Genomic DNA, 19664 nt, shown 5'->3' on the forward strand with positions numbered 1-19664 from the left:
TAAATATATGATGAAACTATGTCCTTAGCATGTGTTTGGCAAGTAAGGTGGAAGTCACTCTGCCCTAGAAAAAGGAATGTGGTCCTACCCGCTTGAATGTGTCCAGTATAAATTGAGCAGGGAGAGACAATGCAAGTACATTTACATAAAAGGTCAACAAAGCCATCGAACTAGCACGTGGGGGAGATAGTTAAGAATCAGTCTTGACCATGGGAGGAGACTGCACAAATTAACATGTCATCAGCTTGCTGGTGGACCTCCCAGAAGGGCTTCTTGCCTTTGAAAACAAAGATAAAACTTGGAGGGTATAAGCAAAGAGAAAAAGCCATTTTGGCATTGTGATGTTGTCTAATTAAAATGTAACCATGCAAATCATTATTGCTACCACTGTTATATAATTGTAGTATAACAAAGTATAATACATGGCCAGAAAGGGTTAAACAGCTTGCAGGCTGAATGACCCAAAGCCAACCTTTAAAGTCATGTTAGAATGGTAATGAGGGCCATTCAATGCTAGATAGGCTAGAACTTTGAAATGCAAACCTATGTTGTTAGAAGTTAGAAGTAATACTAATTGTCTGTGTGTACTCATAAACATTAGCCATGAAAACAGACAGTTCCTGTCTGTCACAATAACTATTAATTCAAGGATCAAAAGGAAATATTAACGTTTAGATTAGTGGTTCCCAAACTTGGTTTGTGGCTTGTTCAGGGTAAGCCCCTGGTGGGCCGCGAGACGTTTTGTTTACCTGAGTGTCCGCAGGAAAGCCGCTCCCAGCTCCCAGTGGCCGCGGTAGCCAAGTTAGGGAACCACTGATTTAGATGAATCTTGGGTGAAATAATGTCATTGTCTGTATGTCCTTTGAAGTTAGTGATAGGGTAATTTATCCATTAGGCAGTCTATGTTAATTTGTGTAACTAATTACTGGTGGTGCTTAGGAAACAAAAGGCTACATCAAAAGCCTATTGTTCACCCAGGACTGTGTGGTCAAGTGGCTGCTAGAAAACTGTATAAAAGATCCTTGGGTCCTGATCCTGTCATCTCAGATCTGCTTAAGCTTCACCAGGGGAAGTTTGAGTTGCAAGATTGAGATCCCAGTTAAGCTGGAACACCCTGAATTTGATATTGAACATTGGACTATAACCTATGGACTAAATTCTAAAAGAACTCTTTGCAACTACAAAGCTCACCAACTCGGCTAGGAATCTGAACCTCAAGAATTGAACTCATTCAACTGTACGTATACTGATCTTTTAACCATTCTCTCTCTCTTTTCTTTTTTTAAATAAATTTTAGTTTAGTTAATAAGAATTGGCTGTAAGCATGTATTTGGGTAAGATCTGGAATATTCATTAATGTGGGAGGTAATGTGTCCGATCCTTTGGGATTGGAAGAACCTTTTCTTTTCTATGATGAAAAAGATTTTCAGTAATCTTCATCATTCTTGACTTGGGTATCTGGGTGGAGGCCTGAGGCTGGGTTACTTTAATGGAACTGTGTTGTTGGCTTCTGGGCAACCAATGAGGTAATAAAGAAACTGTTTTGTGCTGGCTTGGTAAATCTAAGTATTGGAATATCCACCAGCTTTGGGGATTGTCTGCCCCATTCTTTGCAGTTCACCCTAATTGAGTGATCTCGGCTGGCTCTCCTGGGATCTTGGTCACAGGCATCCTTCTCTCGAGGAGTCAAAGAAACCAAGTGCTTTGAGCTCCGTATGTTGGGTCCTGGCTAAAGAATGGGCCAGCCATGCTGCAAGAATGACTGTGGTGGCAAAAACGTCTTTGGACTCTAAGTTGTGCTTTAGTCTCAGAAGCATATTTTTACTTTTTTCATTTGTAACCATTTCTATCCTTATTCCTCATGTGTGGTGTTGTGGAAAAAGTTATTGCGTGGGTAACTTTTTCCACAACAGTGGTATCCCTTAAACCTACATCCTTTTGGTAATAAACTGGTTTTCCTTTTGCCATAAGCCAACGCGGTGCTTTGATGGAAGTGGTGGATTTGTCAAGCCCCGTTAGTCGGTTTCTGTGCTGTCCCTGTAAAGGAGAAGCAAACTTGAGCCGGTTTTGTGGGTGCCACAGTCTGAGGGGCTGAGCCCTGCAGAGCAAGATGGTTTTGGGGAGAACTGGGGCCTGGGAGGGTGTTAGTGTCACCCTGCCTGGTGTAACCAGGCCTGTGCTGTGCGCACGCTGCTGGCATCAGGGCTCTGAACCAAAGCTGCACAGACACCCAGAGTTACAGGGCAGGCGGTAACAAACCCCCTGACTGGGCTGAACTTCAGAGCGTCACATACATCCCCTCCCCGCCTCCCCAATCCCTTTTTCTCTATTTGGGGGTGAGTTCTCTTTCCATTTATCAGGTTGGCATTCGCTATACAAGAGGGTCTACTGCAAACTCACTCCCTGCTCTGGATCGATGCCAAACCATTGACGTTCTCTTCCCCGTTCCCAAGGGTCTGTTTTATTGCATCCCATTGACATAACAGAGATTGTATTAGGGAGTAATTAGTTGGTCAACACAGCAAACACAGAACAGTGTCAACCCCGAATAGTGAAAAGTCCAGAGTCATCCCCCCACAACTCAAAAAATGGTTTAAAAGCATGACTTAACCCCTCCCAATTTTTTTTATTTGCCTTCTGGTTTTTTAGCCTTCAGAGTTCACTTGCTTTGTGTTTTAAACAGTTCTCTGTAACCAGGAGAGCTAGAAGTGTACTGTTTTAGCTGAGATTCTCATGCTATCTCTTCTCTTGGCTCCAGCAGCTGGGACTTAAAAAACAAAACAAAACAGCAAATCCCGCAAGACACGGGGTAAAATCATGACGGATGGCAACTCTGAAAAAGAGAAGCAGAATTAAAAAGGAGGAGGATGCCATGTCCTCATTACTAATATCCATGAGGTGTGTATGCAATCCAACCCCCCTCTTTAGGGGCTCTAGGGTATAAAGCCATATCCGCACACAGACGTGCCCCAGTTGAGCTAAAGGTGGGATTTCAAACCAGTTCTGTTTTACACGCACACACCCACACCCTGTGTCCACACTCTTATTGGTGTCTTTCATCAGCTTAGCTTGCAGGGTGCATGTTAAACCGATGTGATTGTGTGTGTGTCCCCCTCATCCCGCCAATTGCACCAGTTTCACGAAAGGGTGTGTGATTTCACACCAGTTCTGTTACACACACACACCGGCGTGGATGGACACAAGGGTCTTTCATCAGCTTAGCTTGCATGGTGCATGTTAAACCGATATGATTGTGTGTGTGTCCCCCTCATCCCGCCAATTGCAGCCGTTTCACGAACAGGTGTGATTTCACACCAGTTCTGTTTACACACACACACACCCCGGCGCGTGGATGGACACAAGGGTCTTTCATCAGCTTAGCTTGCAAGCTGCGTGTTCACGCCAGCCCTGGGCGTTGTGTCCACCACACGTCCTTGCACCCGCTGCCTCGCGCAGCCCCTTGAGCGCTCCCTCTTGCCTGCAGCGCAGCGCTGGGGGCGCGAGGCGGGCGGAGAATGGCCATAAGGCCCCGGGGCGCGCGACTCCCGGCCCGCTCCAGAGCCAATGGGAAGCGGCGCGCGCTCTGCGCTCCGGGCCGCCGGCAGGGGGCGGGCTGCGCTGGTTCGATCCCTGCTGTGGCCGGGTTTATTCGCGCTGCGGGGCGCACGCTGCCCGGGTGCTGCCGCTGGAGCGCTGCCTGGGGGAGCCGGCTGCTCCCCCACCCCCGGGGCTCGGATGGACGCGGTGGTCCTCCTGGGCAGCGGCCCCGGGCTGCTGCTGGCGCTGGCGCTGGGTAAGGAGAGGACGGGCTGGGGGTGGGACGGAGCAAAGGGCAGCTCCCACCTGCTGCTGCAATGGGACGGGGGTGGCTCCTGGGGCGCTGCAGGCAGAGGGGCGTCGCTGCTGCGGTTGCGGGGGGAGCCCGTGGGGAGGGAGAGCCCCGCTGCCTTCCCTGCCAGCTGTTTGCACCCGGCAGGGGAAAGCCCCCCACTCAAACGTGGCAGATGGATCGATTCGGCCCTTCCTGGGGTGCCCAGGGGCTTGTCAGCCTGGCTGTTTGCAGGGTGACCTCGCTGCCCCCCACCCTGGTTCCAGGGGTTTATGAGTCTCTTGGCTTTCCAAATCTGCCCGGAGCAAGAGCGGGGCAGCTATTTTTAGCTGTAGAACAAACATTTTATTTTAAGGCACTTGAGGATTCAAGTTCTTCGTGCGTTAAAATGTTAGCAAAAGAAAAAACAGCGCTGCACGGTGTAGCTAGGGGCTTTGCCCTCCCTCCCATGCTCCTGTCACTGAAAACTGGGTTGTTTCTTACATACTGGCACGGGGCGGTCCTGGAGCCAGAGATCAGGGTTCGAGCATTGAGTGTCTCTGGCTACAGAACACCTGATGTGTCCTGTTTAAAAGCTGCAGTTTTCTGCATAGGCCCTTTGAGGTATTTTCAGTTAAAAACCTCATCAGGTGGTGGTGGTGATAGGGGGTGTGGGTGGGATGGCTGCTGGAAGGATGTGGTCAGAGCCATTAGCGGTCTAAGCAGGAGACACCAATAGACTATTGGGCTCCTTGACCAAAGTAAGTGAAGAATCAGTCACCCTGTAGATTAAGGGTGCATTTATAAATGGCACTTGAAAGGTTAATAAGTGATTAATAGCTGTTTTACAAATGGTTGATCAGTTGTTATAGTCAACACCTGGGTTATAACAATCAAGAACAGATTTGACTGATGCACTTATAACCATGTAGAACACAGTACTGGTGTTGGTAACAGGTATATAGTATCTCTTAATCCTTATTAGCGATTTATATTGAAGATATACTTTATAAAGTGTGGCCCCAAAATCTTCTATGCTCAAAACATGTCCTGTTTAAAGCTTTCAGAAAACAAAAAGAACCCCAAACCCCTTTAGATGTTTGATGGCTCTTAACATCTGAGAATAAATAGTAAAGGGTTTTTTGGCTAGCGTGTAAGTTGGTAAGCAATGTGCAGTTTTTAACAAAATACATGTTTATCAGTTAATGGTTGAATTGCTGCTTATTAGCCTAAAATGCATGCCTGAAACATCACAGCTGTTCCAGGCTCCTCTGAATGGTCCTTATTCCATCTCTCAATGGAGTCATTTAAATGATTGTTTTAAAAAAAATACCAAGAAAAATCTCATGGAAGGGGAAGAGAAAACCCAACCTAAAATAACATGGGAGAAGCCTGGTAACTTTGAAATTAAACCTGTCAGAATGGGCTGTATGGTAATTCTGAGCCGCTGACTTCTAATGGGAGTTCCTTGCAAGTATTTGAGGGATGGACAGATTTAATGAGTTGTTAGCAAAAGTGGTGGTTTCTTGGCTCCCCCACCCTGCCCCACCCCGATATAATATCAGCCCTAAAGATGAACTGTAAAGGATTTTTAGAAGACTTAGGCTTATCTCATATTTTAGTCCTTTAAGATGTATAAAGAGGGTCCAAAAGTCTTTTTTTTTTTTTTTAATAATTTTGTTTTTCAGTCTTAGGCTTTGTCTAAGCTTAAAAGCACTCTTCCACTGGTGTAACTATGTCACACTAGGGTTTTCTTTGCTGCTTTAACTATACTGGTATGGTTAGAGCAGCAACACTGTCTAGAGTAGACAAGGCCATCGACACCGTAGGAATGTCAAGTCTTGCTTTCGATGGCGGAGCCGGTGGAGGCCTGGTGATGTGTGCTGCCACCCCTTCGCTGAATCTTGTAACAAGCCCAGCTCTTTTCTAATGTGCAGCAGAGTTATTGGAGTTACAACTGGCTAACAATCACTTTCCTTCACAATTGCTCCACTTTGCCTTTGTGCTGTCGTTTCACTGCTTGTCCGGTCAGGACACTGTCTTCCAGGGGCATTGGGACCTGAGGTGGGAGAGGAAATAAATTTCCAACAACAAGCCCTTCAAGCCATCTTGTACATGATAAAGAAGCTAGAAAGGGCACAAGTTCGTAATATTTCCCCTGTGTATGTTCCCTTCGGTGGGTTGGGTTGCCCTCACTGTTTGCAGAGGTGCGGTTTTCAATTTGATGCGTGTGGGGCTTTAAACCTGCCATTCAGTCCAGCATTAGTATGAGGTGTGGGGTTTCAATGCTTATCTGTCCCATCAGGCTGAAGGTCTGTTCTCCGAGTGCATGTAGTGATACCAGGGGAAGCTCCCCTGCGTCATCATGAGGCTGTACTCCACGTGTGTTGTTAGATATGTATTTCTGTGGGCACTCGGGATGGAATTAATCCTCCCTTTCCAATCTTCTGAGGTCTCCCATTCACAGGATCCCCAAGACTTCAGATGATCCAGGTTGGTTGTTTTGAGAATGCCTGTGCTGTTTCCTCTCAGTGTGTGTCTATAACAATCAGTATCAATGGGAATGGAGCATGCGGCTAGAAAAATAGACTCATCTCACCTGTGTTTTCACGGCAGGGTCTCCATTTTAAAGGCTTTGCTTTACCTAAGGCTGGATTGAAATGTTCTCGCCATCTTGGGGAGTGGTGGTGAAGTAATCTTTAAAGGTCCTGTTTTATTTTATTTTTTTAAAAACCCTTTTTAGAAGTATACAACCCTGATGAAAGTTGCCCTATAAAATGTTTTACCAACCTTCAGAGAAGTGCTGGGTTCCTGCCGGCTTTATGGAGCATGTGAACGCCGCACAGCACAGTTCACTCTCCAGAATTCTGGGCTTTTTACAGGCGTATGAAAACCAACAGCAGAACGGGACACTGTTCCTAATCCCTTCTTAGTAACTCCATTTAAATAAACAACAATGGCATTTTATATGTACATCAGCAGGGCGTGACAAATCCACTTAGCCAGAGTGAGTTGGTGGTTTTATCAGGTGAGAGATCCTGCTGATGGCAAAGGTTTCATTGGGGGAGGGCTGGGGGTGTGTGGGAATTCATGGTCGGATTTTCAGAAGGACTTCACGCGTAGCAGCTGCCAAATCCATCCACCGCATATAGGTGTCTTAATGTCAGCTGAGTTCTTTCTGGCCATACGTCTCCAGTCCTTGGGGTTGCCGAGAGAACCTTCAGATACAAGCGCCGTGCAAACCGATGCAGCCATGTCTGCCTGAGCCGGCAGAGAGACTGCTGCCCTAGCTGGGGGGCTGCTATTGTAGAGTGGGGTGTGGAGGCAGCTGGGGAAGGGACCTGGCCCCCATTGTTTACAATAGGATGCTGCAGAGTGGGGCTGCTACCACTTCTTCATGGAGGGGGGTGCACGTCAGCAGAGGGCTCTGTGTGTAGGGGACCCTACGAGCTGAAACTGCTGTCACCCCAGCGCATACAGATTTATTGGCAAGGGTGGGGCTGCCCAGTATTAAGTGACTTGGAGGGGGGGCAGCATTCAGCTGGTGGGAGAGCAAGGTCTTCGGGGGCCGTGGGACTGAGCAGGATAAGGTGTGAGTTGGGATTGGGGGGGGGGGGGACGTGGCCCTTGGGGGATTTGGGATTGTGTGTCTGGGGTACCAGTGTGTCTTTGCCTGATGATTACGCTTAGTCCGGGGGCTAGTAGACACTGAGTAACTTTTCCAAGTCCTATATACAAGTGGTAACTTACTTTCTTTTGACATAGGGTGACCAGATGTTCCGATTTTATAGGGACAGTCCTGATTTTGGGGGCTTTTTCTTATATAGGCTCCTATTACCCCCCACCCCCTGTCCCAGTTTTTTACACTTGCTATCTGGTTACCCTATTTTGACATACTGTGTGCAGTGTTGTCTGTAGTTGGCTCTGATTTCTGTCTGAACACACGCTGCCCCTGTCCTGGGCAGGGGGTCAGAAATGATTATTTCCAGGTATTCCTGCAGTGACAGTCTGCCAAGATTGCCACGCAAACCTGTGAATTTGGATCTGGGTCCTAGGCATTCTCGGTAGCCTTAAAACCCATAGAAGCTAATGCCTGATGATAAGCAGGGCATTCTCTTTTTGTGTTGCAGTTTTTTAGTGAAATCAGTGCAACAAATATTTTAATATTCTGCTGGCTTCGGGCTGCTTTCGTCCCTACCCTGATATGCTAGATTTCAGCTCACCCATTTTAAATAAGACTTGTAAGTTGAAAGTCCATTGTTTGTACAGAGAGGAGGCATGCGTTATTCCGTCTACCTTTGAGTGGAAGGGACTTGGGCCTGGCAGATCTGGGTCTTTGGGGAATGCATAGCAGAGGGGAGTACTGCCTTCCAGCATCAACCTGCTTCACTCCATATGTGCCCTTTCATTACTGGTCCATGGGGTTTGGGCTGCATGGGTGGGGAGGGGCTGGGGATTTCTGTGCTTTTGTGGAGTCCACTAGGACCTTTAACATGCCAGTTGGGGTATAAGATGTGCTCCCATGGGTTTCTGCACATTCAGAGATTTGTTACTTCCCAGTGTAGTGTAATTGAATAGAATTTGTGCTACTCTGGGCTGTAGCTGTCCTGCAGCGTGGGGATTTTTGGACTGGCAAGCTCTGAGTACTCTTCTGTCAATAAAATTAGTGTGTGCGCAGACACTGTCATTAAGAAATTATGCATAATGTACAATATCGTTTTCTTATTGACTGGCAAGCTAAGGGGGTTCTTATGGGGTTTGGCAGGAACATTTTTGTTATTGTTGCTGGAAGGCTCAGTTGCTTTGGGGAGCCCACGCGCTCCTGCTAAAGTTTGTGGGGAGCTACCTGTCCTGGACTCCATTCATAGATGTTAAGGCCAGAAGAGACCACTATGTTTAATCATCTAGTCCAGGGGTAGGCAACCTATGGCACGCGTGCCAAAGGTGGCACAGAAGCTGATGTTCAGTGGCACTCACACTGCCCGGGTCCTGGCCACTGGTCTGGGGGGATCTGCATTTTAATTTAATTTTAAATGAAGCTTCTTAAACATTTTAAAAACCTTATTTACTTTACATACAACAATAGTTTAGTTATATATTATAGACTTATAGAAAGAGACCTTCTAAAAACGTTAAAATGTATGACTGGCATGCGAAACCTTAAATTAGAGTGAATAAATGAAGACCCGGCACACCACTTCTGAAAGGTTGCCGACCCCTGATTCAAGTCTGATCTCCTGCATAACCCAGTAATTTGTGTGGCAGACGGAATTATTCTTTTCTTCTAAGTAGGTGAACGCCACTGAGTCCGATAACTTGTGATTGGACGACAGTCCTATGAAACCTGGAGCCATGACCCCCTGTAATTAGCCTTTTAGAGCCCCAGTCCCTTCATGTTTACTCTGGACAGCCCTCCCACTGGCTTCTGAACAGAGGGGAAATGTCTTGCCCAAGGTGTCCCAGCAGGTCAGTGGGAGAGAGTCAGCATCCCCTCTCTCTCACCCAGACTGAATTTAATCCAGCCAGCTGTCATCCAGGTCCTTATCTCTGCCAACCACTGGGAGAGCAAGGGAATTTTGTCATCCTAGCCAGGTTACTCAGGGCGGGTAGGCATGTGCAGCATTGGGCCCTAAGCACGGAACTAAAATGAAGTTAGTTAAACCGAAAGCTTTAAAACAACAGTGCCTTGGTATAGACTGGGTGAGAAATACTTGGCGGGAAAGGCTTCCTGACATGGGACTGGCTCTATATTTAACACGTGGGATAGATCCTTTGTCCCATTTGCTAGAATGTGATGGCGCTTGATTGCTGCCATATTAACAATTCAGGAGAGAAGGGAGTTCTGTCCAGCTACAATTGCACTGGTTTTGCAGTAGCTTTATTTTGCTATTCTACAGTTCCTGAATTTGAGTCTCATTAGACATTTAAGCCAAGATTTTCATAAGCGACTAACAATTTTGGCTGCCTCCAGTTTTAGAGACCCAATCTGAAAGGGGCCTGATTTTCAGAAAATGCTAAGGGTATGTCTACACTACGGGATTACTCCGATTTTACAGAATTCGGTTTTTGGCAACAGATTGTATAAAGTCGAGTGCATGCGGCCACACTAAGCACATTAATTCGGCGGTGTGCATCCATGTACCGAGGCTACCGTCAACTTCCGGAGTGTTGCACTGTGGGTAGCTATCCCATAGCTCCCGCAGTCTCCCCCGCCCATTGGAATTATGGGTTGAGCTCCCAATGCCTGATGGGGCCAAAAATTTGTCACGGGTGGTTATGGGTAAATGTCATCAGTCAATCCTCCCTCCGTGAAAGCAACGGCAGACAATCATTTTGCGCCCTTTTCCCTGGATTGCCCGGGCAGACGCCATAGCACGGCAACCATGGAGCCCGTTCAGCCTTTTTTCACTGTCACCGTATGTCTACTGGATGCTGCTGACAGACGCGGTACAGCAGCGCTACACAGCAGCATCCCCTTGCCTTTGCAAGTTGGCAAAGACGGTTACCAGCCATACTGTACCGTCTGCTGCTGTCATGGGTGCTCCTGGATGGCCTTGGTGAGGTCGGTCGGGGGCGCCTGGACAAAAATGGGAATGACTCCCCAGGTCATTCTCTTCTTTAAGTTTTGTCTAATGGAGAGTCAGTCCTGCCTAGAATATCAGGCAAGCCTACTAAAGAACCAGAGAGGCAAACGGCCGCTCCGGGTCAGAGCCCCAGACATCCCGCAGAAATGATGAGCTGCATGCCATTCTAGGGGGTGCCCCTACAACAACCCCACCCGTTGCTTCCCTCCTCCCCCACCCCTCCCGGGCTACCTTGGCAGTTATCCCCCCATTTGTGGGATGAAGTAATAAAGAATGCATGAATTTGAAACAACACTGACTTTATTGCCTCTGCAAGCAGAGATCAAAGGGGGGGAGGGGAGGGGAGGGCGGTTGGCTTACAGCGAAGTCGAGTGAACCACCATTCTGCACTTGCTCAGCCTATAGCTGAAAATGGGAATCTGTGATCAGCACTAGGATAGAAGCACAGGCAGGACTGAATCTCCATTTGTGTGTGGGCCTTTGGTTGACACTGGTAAAACACAAAATGTCCCAGGATATGTACGTTGGGGGACAGTTTTAAACGGCAGCTTAATTTTTTTATTTGCAGCAAAATGTAGAGGTCTAAGTATCTGATTGTGAGCCCTGGGAGCAAGGGGTAGGCTGGGGTAGGTGCGACCGCGCGGTGCTGCCGACTGGGAGAGCAGCCTGAGGCAGAAACCTCTAGCTGGCATGATATTCCAGGCAGGACTGAATCTCCATTACACAAAACTTAAAGAAGAGAATGACCTGGGGAGTCATTCCCATTTTTGTCCAGGCGCTCCCGACCGACCTCATCAAGGCCAGCCAGGAGCACCCACGGGACGACGATGACAGTTACCAGTCATACTGCACCGTCTGCCGTCCACAAGGCAAGGCAAGGGGATGCTGCTGTGTAGCGCTGCCGCACCGCGTGTGCCAGCAGCATCCAGTAGACATACGGTGACAGTGAAAAAAGGCGAGAAATGATTTTTTCCCCTTTGCTTTTATAGAGGGAGGGAGGGGGGGAGCCTGACGACATATACCCTGAACCACCCGCGACAATCCCCTTCAGGCATTGGGAGCTCAACCCAGAATTCAAATGGTTTTCGGAGAGTGCGGGAACTGTGGGATAGCTACAGTCGTCAGTCGCCCCTCCCTCCGTGAGTGTCCATTTGATTCTTTGGCTTTCTGGTACGCTTGTCTCAGCTCCTTAAGTTTCACGCAGCACTGTGTTGAGTCCCTGTTGTGGCCTCTGTCCATCATGGCCTTGGAGATTTTTTTTCAAATGTTTTGGCATTTCGTCTTTTGGAACGGAGTTCTGATAGAACAGATTCATCTCCCCATACAGAGATCAGATTCAGTATCTCCCGTAGGGTCCATGCTGGAGCTCTTTTTTGATTCTGGGACTGCATGGTCACCTGTGCTGATCAGCGCTCCACGCTGGGCAAACAGGAAATGAAATTCAAAAGTTCGCGGGGCTTTTCCGGTCTACCTGGCCAGTGCATCCGAGTTCAGATTGCTGTCCAGAGCGGTCACAATGGTGCACTGTGGGATAGCTCCCAGAGGCCAATAGCGTCAAATTGCGGCCACACTAACCCTAATTCGAAATGGCAATGTCGATTTCGGCGCTACTCCCCTCGTCGGGGAGGAGTACAGAAATCTATTTTAAGAGCCCTTTATGTCGAAGTAAATGGCTTCGTTGTGTGGACGGGTGCAGGGTTAATTCGGTTTAACGCTGCTAAATTCGAACTAAACTCGTAGTGTAGACCAGGCCTAAGTGCTCACTCTTTGAAAATCAGGTCGCTTTAAGGTGTCTGAAAGTAAGCACCCCAGATCTGTACTCGGTTGGCCTTTTAGGGCTGCAGGTGCATCTAAGGTAATGATTTAGGCCCTGATCCTGCTGTCGCTTAGACTTATGCTGAACGTCACCCATGAGTAGTCTGATGTCAATGGAACTGCTCCCATGCTTGCATTCAGCAGGTGGGCAAATGTCAGGGGATTGAGGCCTTAGCTTCTGTGTGGATACACTGTCCAGCTGTGAGACTGAATGATCCCGGGGTGAGTGTGGGATAGTTCTGCCCCTGTGGTTCGAGCGGCTCCATTGTCTGTGGGATGGGGGAGCTGTGCCAGCAATTTGCATTGCCTCCATGAAGCTTGGCTTTGTGTGCTGGAGGCAGGCAGGGCTGTGAGGAGCCAGAAGGTATCTACTGTTGTGCTGATCCACCCACCTCTTCCCCCCCACTCCTGCCCCAGCGGAAGGGGTGTGGGGATGCAGAAGCTACTGCAGTCTTCCCACGGGCTGAGAAGCAGCACAGCCGGTTGAGGGGTGATTCTCTCCCCACCCATGTCCCTCAAAAGCAGGCGTGTGCTGTTGCTGCCTTCGGTGCGGTCTGTGTTGCTCTGGCCGTGGGTGTGGTGGTGCGGAGTAGGTGCATGGGCTCAGAGCAGACGCTGCTTTGCGGCCTCCTGCTTCCATGAGCCGCCACCTCTCTCCCTGCTCGACTGCATTCATTCATGAGAGGCATGCCTGGAGAGGGTGCGGCCTGTTCCCAGGGAGACTGAAATACACACAGAACCGCCCTCCCCACCACCTGCAAAGCAGTAACCCTGCCCTCTGTGCAACAAGCTGGTTGGCAGAATGGCCCACCAGAACGTTTACACGCAGTCGAGACTTTGCTCTGTGGACACAGTGCTGAGGAAGGGGAGGGAGCTCTTTCTTCTCATAACAGGTGTAATTTGCCGCTTCTCACCTGTTTCCCCTCGACTGCCCCTGGACGCTATTATGGCAGGCTTAAAATAAGGAAAAGAATTGTTTCTCTTGCCCTTCCCCTGCAATTATCCTAGATCAGTGACTGAGAACAGCAAGCCAGGCAGAAAACTCAGCAAGGCATGTATGTGAAATATGCGATATGTTAACTATCTGGGTACTGTATTCTGTATTTCCAGGGCCGTGCAGTTGATCTGATGGATCGCTTCTGTTTCTAACTGTGGTGATCTAGGTGTGACACCCATGCTAAGTAAAATGGAAAACAGATCTATGATTGTCTTGACTGACCTTTAAACAGTGGTATAAAACTATGCATAGGGATAACCTACTATGGGCAAGGAGCTCTGGAGTTGGATTCTTCAAAGGCACTCACTGGTGATCTATCTCTGGTAAAATTCCCATTGACATCAATAGGAGCAGAGTTAGAAATACACGTAAGGGTAGGATTTTAAAAGTGACTAGTGACTTTTGGATGTCTCCGTTTTTAGGAATCCAACTTTTTGAGATGCTTTGAAATGGCGTCATTGTCAGAGGGTTGGTGCTCAACATTTTCTGAAGATCAGGCTCCTTCAGGTGTCTTGAATTGAGGCACCAAAATCACTGGCCACTTGCAAAAAGCCCACCATATACAATCTCGCCTCATGACTTCTTTAAGGATCCGCGGCACTCCACTCCCACATCGGTTCCTCTGTGGAGAGGAGAGAAGGTTGTTTCAGTCTTGTCCTTAATTTTACAAGATGTTCAAATGAAGCAATTAGGTCCATTGACCCAGCAGATCGTCAAGCATCTCTGAGGATAAAGGTTGATGCACAACCAAAGGCAATTGCTCTGTTTGAAAAGCCTCGAGAGCAGTCATGTAGCAATCCTAGTTCTGACTCAGCTGTTAATGGGGGATCTGACCCCCTTTTGGGTGGGACCCCTAGTTTGAGAAACGCTGATTTGGGGCACCTGGCATTGCCCACTGTCGGAAGACAGGATACTGGGCTAGATGGACCTTTGGTCTGACCCAGTATGGCCGTTCTTATGCTCTTAAGGGCTTTACATGTTTATTTTCCATTTTTAAATACATATCCCTGTAGTTTTTGTTACAACCCTGTGAAATTTCAGATTTAAATATCTGAAACCCTGAAATTCAAGATTTTTAAAATGTGGAAATTTACAAAAATGGACCGGGAAGTTAGCAGGGCCATGGTAATAAGTAGTGGAGCCCTGCAGTGCTGTCCTCTCTCTCCTTGACTTTCGGTCCCTGATCCCGCCCCGGACGCGGGTAGGGTGAGAAAGGAGCCTCTTGTGGGTTTCCCCACAGTGGCGAAGGGTGGGTCGAGGGAGAAGGGAAAGGCGGCTGGGCTTGCCTGCTCAGGAGAGGAGGTGAGAAAGAAAAACCTCTGTTGTCAAGGCTCTGCCTAGAGGTGCTAGGGGCTCTGGTTCCAGTAATGAAGTGCTGCTTCTTCCCAGCCTTCTGCCTGCTTCCCTGCCCCATGCAGCATTGTGAGGAGCAGGGCGAATGAGTATCTGCTGCTGCATGCTGCTCTCCCTCTGAGCAGGGCAGGAGAGGGTGTGCTGGCTAGGACCTCCAGGGGGCCAGTAGCTGGAAGAGGGATGAAAGGGGGAGACGCTAGGATGGGGGAAAGGGGAGAGTTGGCAGAGGCGGCAGCAGTGGTACCCACAGGTGCTGTGCATTTGCCCTTCGGCTGTTTCCGTCCTGTGTGGTGCTGGAAGCAGCACAGACCTGTACCGAGCACCAGTCCCGTAACTTCCTGCCTTTCCCACGGGCGCCAATGAGAATGCCACTGTGGCCCCATGTTATCACAGGGCCCAGCCCCCTCCCTTAACGGGGCAGTTCAGCCTGCCCCACAGAGAGAGCCTGACCCCCTGCTTTCTGAGCTCAGGCCCCTCTCTCCTATCCTATGTCCTTGCCTCTTGCTGGCCTTTCTGGGAGCCCGCCGCCTCGTGCCATCTCCCTGCCAGTTGAGGGGGCAGGCGTGCCAAGACCGCTCCGACCACGGCTTTCCTGTGTGATAGTGCGGGACCCTGCCCGATTGCTGCTGGGCTGGGGGTGGTAAGGCTTAAAATGTTAATGACGAGGTATTTGCCGGTGTGAGCCAGGCACACTTTCTCTTGCTTGTGCAGGGGTCTGGCGTGCAGGGGAGGGAGGCCGTGTTGTGCAGTTCCAAGATCACCCTGCTTCACTCAGCGCGTGTGTGTTGATTGCTAGAGTTTTGGCCTAATAGGAATTACGTGGCCAAGGAATCCATCAGACGGCATGAGCCTTAAAGAGTAGTGATCTTCCCTCTAACCCAGTCGTTACTTTCCCTTCACTCATTAGCATATCGTTGCTCTCGTCCCACGTTTCAAAGTGATAAAAGTAGGGGACATTGGTCAGGTTAGGTCCCTAATGAAACGTGCGGTGACGTTGCTTGGCGCTCCATTCCACTCCAGAGGTGAGCAGAGGCGATGCACAGGGGTGTGGCCGGGAATGTGCACCAGATTTGTAAAATAGGCTCAGGCCTTTCTAATTCCCAGCTAGCTATCGGTGGTAGTGTCTACCCAGCGCCTAGCCAGAGCAAACAGAGTCCTTTGAAGACCCTGGTGTAACCTCTTTTTGTTTTAATTGAAGGCCTAGCCGTTTTCAACGGTGTGGGTGCCAGCTGGAACGTGACTGCTGACTACGGAGTGAAGAGGCCTGTATGCAGCTCTCCGGAGGACTGTGCAGGTAACTCTGCGTTAGAACAAGATACCGATTCAGGTTAAAGGCAAACTAATGAGTTGAAATGGTACAGTCCGTATAGGTCTCAGTGGTGCTTTCTGGCCTGGTGCTGCAAACAGCCAAGGCATTTTCAATGCTCCAGTGTCCATCCTGGGGTAGACAGGCCTGCAAGGTGCATACTGATTCTGCAACAGTATTTCAATAACTGTGTCTTTGCAGCCTGAAAATGAAAAAAATGTTAACGAGCCCCTAGCTGTCTGCCTTGGGGATGTGGCAGCACTGCATACAACTCCTGAAATAAAACTCTTTACACTGCAAACTGTTCTGGATTCAGTTTTGCAAACCATTTATCCCGTGCCTCATCAAAGAGCTAATTGTCCTGTTCCTGGTGCACACTGACAAGGTTAACGCTGGCCGTGGTTCCACTAGACTTCCTTATGATCATGCTGTTTATTGCTGCATCATAAGAGGGAGAGTTCAAAAGCCCTTACCCCGAGCTGTCATTGGGCAGTGGTTATGGAATGCGCTGCTGGCGTTTCAGGCCTTCTCAGCTGCATTTAGACTCCACTCACGTGGATGCAGCTCATGTTATCCAGTAAGGGAATTCCCCCCCCAATCTGGTTGCCAGGACTGCAGTGTGCCAGAGATACTTTCTTATGCTTTCTGCATGTCCTTCATCCCAGTTTTTTTTAGCCTTCGGATATGCACACCTGGGACCCATTGACTCCAGTGTAATTTATACACCGGACCCAGGATGGTCTTAAAGAAGCATCAGAACTGCCATTGCCCAAATGTGGGTCTATTGCTTCCCTGACATGCGCATGCCCATCTCTTGTGAGCATGTATTGTAGCAACGTGGGTATAGCATCATGCTCTGAAAAGAGCAGGAGACTTGAGGGAAAATCTCTTAGGGAGTTGTCACTGCTCCCCAACTCATAGTCTGACTCCCTTAGACTTCTATGTAATATGGGCAAAATCAGACGTAGGAATTAATTGAATTTTGGTGGCTTCCTGCCACCCATAAAATAGCAGAAGGCTACTTTCTGCTGGGATCAGGTCAGACGGGTACATCTTGGTATAATGTACCAATTATTTTCTTTAGGCTCAGTTTTGTGCCCTTGTTCCCCACCTGTTTGAAACAAAGCCCCCAAATGAAATTAACCAAGATCTCCCCAGTGCAACAGTGGTGCTGCTTGAAGATCTTGTTAACTTTGCTTTACCTGGTGTGGAAACAAGGGATTAGGAAGGGGTATCACTGACTGTCATCCTGGCCGATGGTAGGAAATGGGATACTTACGGGCCACACTTGTATGGCAGCAAGATGACAAAGAATCAGCCACTCGCACAAAAAGGATCAATGCAGCAAAAATTCGGTATCTACTGAAAAGAGACTTTAAAGAATAAAACATTTTAAATCCTATTTGTATTTTAAAAAATAACAATATAAAGGTGGGATTTTTCTAAAGCACTCAGCATGGGCCTTACTCGGCTGTCATCAAAGTCAGTGGGAGTCTTACCTTTGATTTCGGTGAGAGCCGAGTTAGGCCAAGGAGATGTGAAAATCCCTCCTACAGTTGTATTGTTACAATTTGAAGAAAGAGAAACTAAAGCAGCGTGCACACTTGCGACTTTGTCAGTGGGCCACACTTATTTTTATTGGTAACATGTAGGAAGAATTTAGAATGGCCTTCCTTAAAGAAATACTACAAACCGAGAGCAGCAGTATGTTAGAGAGGTAAGTTAGATTCATTTCAGCCTTATAAGCGGTGAATTGCGATGCCAGGAAACTCTGACCGTACGGAATGCATTGATAATGGGAGCCTTAATGAGCTGGGGAAACTCAGTGCATTGCCTGTAATGGAATGATTTTAGGAACTGATTTTCAGCCAGTTTGCCATGCCCACACTAGAATGTTTTCCCCTGGCCGCATGGGATTTCCACTTCGGACACCTGTTTTCCCTCCTCCAATCCTGCACTCATCGCAAGATCTGGCTGCTGCTGCGGTACTGTCCTCTCTTTCAGGGAGACATAGACATGTGGCTGCAGTTCGCGCTGCTGTTTTGTAGGCTGGTATTACAACTTAAATGAGAGCAGCGTCCATCAGCTGCTGCTTGCAAGGCAAACAAACTCATTTCTTTATGATACACCCAACAGTTTAAAATACCCCCTTAGGCCATTCCTGATGTAATTGGGATCTATGATCTAGTGGTGACACATTCGAGTCCAGTAGCCAAATGCAAGCGCTGTGTGTGTGTGTGAGACTTCTGAATTTGAAGACCCTAAATTCAAAGAAACTGCCTGATGACACCATGTCACTGTTGAGCATTTTGAAATCGGAGTACTTATTACCACCTCCTCCTGCTTTAGGAACCAGATGACAGTGAAACCACTTTCATTGAATTTCAATTATTTTTAATGAAAACTTCAGTAATATTTTGTCATGGAACATAATTAGCTAGGAGGTAACATGTAATGTCTGTATCAGTATACTTTGCTAATACAGCCCCGTCCTTCCCACTCGAACTCAGGCAGAAGGCATATGTCTGTACTCTGAGCGTGCTCACTTAACAAATTCTTACATATTCACTCATGAGAATTATTTTTCCATTCTTGAACAGTTATAGACGCTAACATATTATAAACCAAGCACACATCAAATACAATACAAGAGATCCCCAAAGAAGAAATGAAGCCTAGGATTGTTGCAGATGCAATGAACAGAGAAGTCATTGTTAAGAAGCTAGAGGTATGCATCAGTCCCTTAAGCCCATCTAAGCACACAGAGGCAATAGTAGTGTGGCACCAGTCAATGCCGATGACGCACTTACAACTGGAATTTGCTAAATACAAGAATTTGAACGTAACTGGCCTGCCGGGGTCTGTGACACAATACCGAGGATAGAAGAGATGCTGGTGGTGACCAAAAAGCATGTACAGGTTGGTCCAACAAAGGTATTTGACACCAACCTTATCTATTCAAGAGCGATAGGCCTACAATCAAGTTCATGAGAGGTTGACCTCAAGAATATTTTGTCACAGGCATTCACTCCTGTACCAACGTCAACGTTCACTGCCTCTGGTGACATGAGGATTGCCAGGCTAAATCTAACCTAAAGAAGCAGCTGCTGACAGAGGTGTCAACTAGACATACTTCAGAAGAAGTCACCTTTGCAGCAAATGATGTATGACTTGTCTTTGACAGGGGCAAAGACTTCAGCACAAAGAGTGTCACAGGATCTAACAGAGCTACAGAAGCAAGCAGAGTGCATCAGTTGAGTACAAGTAGACAGCTGCCTCCACTGAAAATTGTCTTGACAGTAACTGAAAATAAGAAACAGTTGATTGACATCATTTTGTGCAGAACTCATTCAAGACAAGACGTTTCACCAGCGACGCACTAGCTGGTTATTGCAGGCAGACACAACATCCTCCCAGTTGAAATAAACCAGGCAGGTGTGGTGATCAACAGAGAAGATCTATGGCCAGCTTGGATGAGGAAGCCAATGACATCCTTGCACAACAAACGGTGTGGGTTGCAAAAGAACAGCCATTGGGAAGTCGGCGTTATCAGGTGATGCTGCTGTACTTGCCCTACCTCTTGCACCATTAGCTTGAAGAGTGCGTAACGTTTTTAGTGATCACGGAACCCCCAGTCTGAGAGAGCTGTAATGGACAGCTGTACTACTGCTGGGCAACACCGGAACATTGTACCAGGACTCCTAGCTGCCCGCGCACTCTTAGACTATGGTACAGGAACTTCCTATTTTGGCCTTGTCAAAGGCACTGTGGTGAAGATCCTGCAAGCTACGTGTTTCCTTC

At 48.0% G+C, this 19664-nt stretch overlaps 1 protein-coding gene across 1 annotated transcript in view; it reads left to right on the forward strand.

The window, feature by feature from the left end:
* The first annotated feature begins 3735 nt into the window (after positions 1-3735).
* Positions 3736-19664, forward strand: part of BTC (betacellulin) — a 32756-nt gene continuing 16827 nt past the window's right edge. The window contains exons 1-2 of the mRNA XM_065405111.1: positions 3736-3793; positions 15756-15851. Of these exons, the coding sequence (XP_065261183.1) occupies positions 3736-3793; positions 15756-15851 (154 nt within the window). The remainder of the gene's footprint in view (positions 3794-15755; positions 15852-19664) is intronic.

The sequence above is a fragment of the Emys orbicularis genome, chromosome 5, assembly GCF_028017835.1.
Source record: "Emys orbicularis isolate rEmyOrb1 chromosome 5, rEmyOrb1.hap1, whole genome shotgun sequence".
NCBI classification, from domain to species: Eukaryota; Metazoa; Chordata; order Testudines; family Emydidae; genus Emys; species Emys orbicularis.